The following is a 6,465-nucleotide window of genomic DNA, read 5'->3' on the forward strand; positions in this document are numbered from 1 at the left end:
GAATAACCATTAAGGAAGCAATAATATTCATGCCCCGCTAATCTGTCCAACATTTGGTCAATGAATGGAAGTGGAAAGTGGTCCTTGCGGGTTGATTTGTTGAGCCTTCTATAATCAATGTAGACTCTCCACCCCGTCATAGTGCAAGTAGGAATTAGCTCATTTTTCTCATTCTCAATTACAGTCATCCCTCCCCCCCTTTTGGGCACACATTGAACTTGGCTTACCCAGTTGCTGTCAGAAATAGGAAGGATGATACCTGCATTGAGCAACTTGATTACTTTCTTCTTCACGACCTCTTTCATAATGGGATTTAACCTCCTTTGGTGCTCAACACTAGGGCGGTGTCCATATTCCAAGAAGATTTTATGCATGCAAAACGATGGACCGATTCCCTTGATGTCAGCAATTATCCACCCAATAGCCTTTTTATGCTTGCGAAGGACTCTGAGCAATTTTTCTTCTTTTGTGTTAGTCAAGATGGATGAGATAATCATGGGCAATGTCTCAGAGTTCCCCAAATAAGCATAGCGCAGATGCGCTGGTAGGGGCTTGAGTTCTAGCTTTGGAGCTTATTCAATAGATGGCTTAGGAGGGGTCAGAGTGACAGGCTTGTCCAACTTCTCAAATTTTCCAAACCCATGGACATAACTGCAGGACATATCAAGTACTTGCTCAAATTCTCCCATCATTTCATCTTCGTTGTCTTCTTCATCCCCAATCAAAGCTCGTTCAAGAGGATCTATAGGGGTCATATAAGGCACTAATGATGTAGCATCACTTTTCACCACAGAAATCATGGATAACTCTTCATAGTGGGCTGGCAATCTGAGTGCTTTATATACATTGAATACCTCCACTCAATCTCTTACTCTCATCGTCATCTTTCCTTTACAAACATCAATAATAGCTCGGCCCATGGCTAAAAATGGATGCCCCAAAATAAATAGGACTTCTTGATCAGGCTCGTAGTCCAAGATAATGAAATCAGTAGGGAATATGAAAGAACCCACTTGAACTAACACATCTTCAATCACTCCTTCAGGATGAGCAAGGGAGCACTCAGCCAACTGCAAGATTACCGTTGTTGGGCGTGGCTCACCCAACCCCAACTGTCTGAACACAGATAGCGGCATCAAATTAATGCTCACTCTAAGATCACATAAGGCTCGCTCGACTGTATGCTTACCAATCGAGATTTGGATAGTGAAACTACCCGAATCCTTCAATTTCTGAGGTAGCTTGCTTTGAATTCTTGAGCTACATTCCTCAGTGAGTGCCACAGTCTCGAACTCGGTCAACCTCTTTTTATTTATCACTATGTCCTTGATGTATTTTGCATATTTGGGCACTTCTTGCAAGATGTCTACCAAAGGAATATTAATTTGCACCTGCTTCAAAATATCAAGAAACTTCTTATACGCGGCATTATCCTTCACTTTCTGCAATCTTTGAGGGAAAGGAGGTGGTGGCCTCTCATTAAAAGTCACATGTTTTCTCTTTTTCGATTGGACTTCTTCTAATTATCTCCCATTCCTCAATGAAACAACATTAATGGATGCCTTAGTATTAGCTTCAGTATCACTTGGAAGAGCTCCAACTGGTCTAGTATTTTGGGCACTAGCAAGTTGTCCCACTAGGGGCTCCAAATTTCTCATTGCTGTGGCTTGGGCTTGCTGATCAACCATCAATTTCTTTATCATTTCCTCAAGGTGACTTGTTGAGTTTTCCTGTTGTTCAGAATGAGGTGGTCTATATTGTTGTTGAGGTGCTTATGGTTGGTATTGATTTTGAGCACCTTGATTTCCACCCCAAGAGAAGTTTGGGTGGTTCCTTCAGTTAGGATTGTAAGTGTTCCCCTATTGGTTTGTCTGGCCCCTATTTGCATTACCTACAAAGCAGACAGACTCTGGATTAACTGGGCATAAGTCGTTCGTGTGACGTTCTCCAAATACTTGACAAAACACTTGAACCTGTTGCACTAGTTGAGCTTGTTGCTTGTTAATAACCATGGTCATCTGATTAACTTGGTTGGTCAGTGTAGAAATCTGTGCTGATAATGCCGAGATGACATCTAACTCGAGAACCCCTGCAGATTTTTGCACCGTGTGTATGCCCATTTCTCCTTGCCAATCCGGATTGATTTTGGAGAATTTGTTCAATAATGCATATATCTCGTCAAAGCTTTTCTCCAACACTTGACCTCCAGCTGCAACATCTACCACAATTTTTGTTTCAGGATGTAGCCCTTCTATGAAAGTGTGAGCTAACACTTCGTTTGTCTGATTGTGATGAGGACAGTCTCTAAGTAGCCCCTTGAACCTCTCCCAAGCTGAGTATAAAGACTCTCCCGCTTTCTGTTTGAAGGCAACTATCTCACTTCTGATCTTTGCAGTTTTGCATGAAGGGAAGAACCTTACCAGAAATTTCCTTGCTAGATCATTCCATGTTGTAATAGAATTAGCTGGTTCTGCCTTCAGCCATCGCTTTACTTCACCCAACAGAGAGAATGGAAAAAGTGTGAGCCTTACATAGTCTGGAGTGACCCCGTTAGTGATATAAGTATCACTAATTTCCAAGAAGTTCAGGATATGCTGTTGTGGATCCTCGTGTGGAAGACCCATAAACTGCCCATTCGCATGAAGTAGCTGGATCATGCTCTTTTTCAGCTCAAAGTGCCCAGTGATCCTGGGCTTCGTAATGCTGGAGGTGACATTAGCAATGATGGGCATTGCTACCTCCTGAACAACCATATGTTCCTCTGCCATGTTCACAGGAAATTGAACAAGTGCCTGAATATTATTCGTGTCCCTTGCTTCCCTCAACCTCCTATGAAATGTTCTCTCAGGTTCGGGGTCAAAGCCTTGAAGTCGGTCCTGGCTTTTGACCCATCGCATTCAATCAAAGTTCTTGGGATCAGAGTAAAAATCAAGTAACGTTAGACTTGACGAAATAAACAATGAAAGTAGAAACTAGAAAGTAGTCAATATTCAAGTCCCCGACAACGACGCCAAAATTTGATCAAGCCCAACTATGCCTTATAAAAAGGACTAAGCGGTCGTTGCAAATATAATCTGGTTTACAAGTCCGGAGTCGAATCCCACATGGAATTAATGTACTAATCACAACTTTTAGTTCAGCAAGAATCCAAATAATCAACTTCCAACAAGATAAAATAATGACTTGAGTGTTTATTAACTAATAACAAGGTAATAAAAAGCTATAATTTTATTACTAACAAAGCAATTGTTTTAGACAAGATTAGGAAGATCTAGAGTTACGATTTCCCCTCTTATCGGAATCCTCCCTGCTACATCTGCTACAAATCCGCCAAGGTATTCTCTACCGATTGTGAGCAATTTAGGTGTTGAAATTCCCTTCCAATTAACTACAACAATTTTCTAAACGTATTCTTCCGAATTACGCTAGCTAGCACTATTTGACCGCTCACTACAGTCGCATCAAGGTTTTGTTATTCCTAAACCCACCTTTAAACCCTCCGTATTGATCCCTCTTATACGTTAGGAGTGATGTTGTTCAAAAACTACCTAAACATATACCTTTTTCCAAGTAATACACACTAAATAGGCATAGCCGATTGAGGGCCCTTCAATCAACCACAATAATCACGTGGTTGAACAAGTAGAGAAAATTCAATGGCGAATTTATATTAAACACAACAAAGATTCATCCTCCACGAGGTTCCATCAAACCCTAGAACAAAGAGTTTAGCTACTCATAATTGTTTTCACAATCACAACATAAGAATTCATCATCAATGATAAAAAAGGGAGAAAGAAAGATAAAACTCGTTTTCGAATCTTTCGTCTCGCTCCTTGCCTGTTCTTGCCTTCAAAGTTCTTCTAAAAACCCAGATACCATCTTTTTGGGCGAGCTGGGCTTCATATAGGTCAAGGATGGTCGCCTCTGGAATTATAATTTTAACCTTGGAATATTTTTTCTCGGAGGGACGTGTGCGGTCGCACACCTGGGCAGGTGACCGCGCATCTGGCCGTGCACTTTGGCCAGTTTCTGCCTAACTTGCGCGGCCCAGTGCGCGGCCGCGCACCAACCGTGCACCTGGGCAATTTCAGGCACTCTTCTTCGTTCTTCTTTTTAAGCACGCTAACCTCCTTCGATCCTCAAATGGGATCCCAATTTATTCCATAAGATTTTACTTGGCCTTCAATGCTTCATATTAGCTCCAAAACGCTCCTTAACTTCATCATAGCCCGGAATTTCTCCTGCAAAGCATAAAGTTCTCAATTAGAGCAATTTATTATCATTTAACGCTCAAACATCAATAAAATGCAGCCAATTTAGAGTGCAAATAGTGGCCAAACTACATAATTATAGCCTACTATCATTACATTTCCCCCTCCAAAACAAACATTCATCCTCGAACTAGTTTAGAATCATACCTGGAATGCCAAAAAGATGAGAATATTTGCTCCGCATATTATGCTCGATCTCCCAAGTCAATTTCTAGACCGGTTGACCTCTCCACCGAACCTTTACCGATGCAATCTCTTTCGACCTTAACTTCTTAACCTGCATATCTAGAATGGCCACTATATCTTCCTCATAAGCTAGATTCTTATCCGACTGCACCGAACTGAAATCCAACATATGTGACTTGTCTTCATAATACTTCTGAAACATGAAAACATGAAATATCAGATGAACTCCCAACAAGCTGAGTGACAAAGCATGCTTGTAAGCTACCTCACCAACTATCTCAAAAACCTCAAATAGGTTAATATATCGAGGGCTCAACTTGCCCTTCTTCCCAAATCTCACCACGCCCTTCATAGGCAAAACCCTAAGAAAAACATTCTCATCCTCCATGAATGCCACATCACGAACCTTCCCATATAAGGCCTCATACGGAGCTATCTGGATATTAGACCGGTAGCTATTGTTGTAAGCAAACTCCACCATTAATAGAAGCTAATCCAACTTATATCCAAAATCAATGACACAAGCTCTCAACATATCCTCAAGGATATGAATGGTTCGCTTGGACTGCCCATCTCTATGTAGGTGAAATGCAGTGCTAAGCTCTACCCGCATGACCAACTCTCTCTAAACAACTCTCCAAAAGTGCTATGTAAACTACGTACCATGATCCGATATGATAGAAACTAGCACACCATGCAAACAAACAATCTCTCTGATGTAGACTGAGCCAACTTCTCTGAAGTATAGGAAGTCATCACTGAATGAAATGCGCAGACCTAGTCAATCCACAATGACCCAAATATCATCAAACTTCCTTAAAGTCTGTGGCAATCCTATTACAAAGTCCATAGTAATGTGCTCCCACTTCTACTCTGGTATACCGCTGAATCAAACCACCTGGTTTCTGGTGCTCATACTTGACCTACTGACAATTCAAACAACGCGAAACATGTCCAACAATATCCTTCTTCATCCTTCGCCTCCCAATAATGTTATTTTAAGTGACTATTTATCTTTGTAGCACTTGGATGAATAGAACACCACGAACTATGAGCCTTCCCAAGAATCAAATCCCTCTAGCCATCAACATTGAGAACATAAATCCGACCCTAAAGTCACAACACACTATCATCACCAATGATCACCTTCTTAGCACCACCTCGCAACACCGTGTCCTTAAGGATAAGCAAATAGGGATCATCATATTGGCGAGCCTTGATGCGATTAAACAAAAATGACTGCATAACAATACAAGCAAGAACTCTCCTAGGCTCGAAAATACCCAATCACACAAATTTGTTAGCCAATGCCTGAACATCCATAGTCAAAGGCTTCTTCTCAGCTGGAATGAATGCCAAACTCCCCATACTCTTCGCCTTCCTACTCAAAGCATATGTTACAACATTCTCCTTACCCGGATGATACAAGATAAATAATGTCATAATCCTTAAGCAACTCAAGCCACCTTCGCTACCTCAAATTTAAATTATTTTGCTTGAACAAGTGCTGAAGACTTCTATGATCAATGTAGACCTCAGATGGCACACCATACAAGTAATGCCTCCAAATCATGAGTGCGTGCACAATAGCTGCTAACTCCAAATCATAAACTAGATAATTCTTCTCATGGGGATTTGACTGCCATGACACATAAGCAATTATCCTACCACCCTGCATCAACACCGCACCAAGAACAATGCGTGAAGCATCATAATACACTGTGAATGAACCCCGAACATGTGGGCAACACCCGCACTGGGGTTGTAGTCAAAGATGTCTTGATCTTCTGAAAGCTCTCTTCACACTCATCAGACTATCTAAAATGGATACATTTATGAGTCATCTTGGTCAATGGGACTGCAATAGATGAGAACCCATCCACAAAGCGACGATAATAGCCTGTCAAACCCAAGAAACTCCTAATCTCTGTAGCTATAGAAGGTCTATGCAAACTCTGAACCGCCTCAATCTTCTTCAGATCCACCTTAATACCATCACTAGACA

General features: G+C 41.4%; 2 protein-coding genes and 1 non-coding gene across 3 annotated transcripts; 1 reads left to right on the plus strand and 2 right to left on the minus strand.

Moving 5' to 3' along the window:
* Positions 1–860: 860 nt before the first annotated feature.
* LOC117274281 (uncharacterized) lies at positions 861–2,897 on the minus strand. Its single transcript, XM_070178550.1, has 2 exons — positions 1,892–2,897; positions 861–1,519 (listed from the first exon to the last, which is right to left on the minus strand). The coding sequence occupies exons 1-2, from the start codon at positions 2,895–2,897 to the stop codon at positions 861–863; spliced, it is 1,665 nt and encodes a 554-aa protein (XP_070034651.1).
* On the plus strand, positions 2,286–2,390 carry LOC117274282 (small nucleolar RNA R71). The gene has a single exon (XR_004504379.1). It is a non-coding gene; the product is annotated as a small nucleolar RNA R71 (small nucleolar RNA).
* Positions 2,898–4,185: 1,288 nt separating the features above from the next.
* On the minus strand, positions 4,186–4,941 carry LOC138893883 (uncharacterized). The gene is made up of 2 exons (XM_070178551.1): positions 4,500–4,941; positions 4,186–4,244 (listed from the first exon to the last, which is right to left on the minus strand). Exons 1-2 carry the CDS (start codon positions 4,939–4,941, stop codon positions 4,186–4,188), a joined length of 501 nt encoding a protein of 166 aa, XP_070034652.1.
* Between the last annotated feature and the right edge of the window lie 1,524 nt (positions 4,942–6,465).

This window comes from Nicotiana tomentosiformis, chromosome 6 (genome assembly GCF_000390325.3).
Source record: "Nicotiana tomentosiformis chromosome 6, ASM39032v3, whole genome shotgun sequence".
Lineage (NCBI taxonomy): Eukaryota > Viridiplantae > Streptophyta > Magnoliopsida > Solanales > Solanaceae > Nicotiana > Nicotiana tomentosiformis.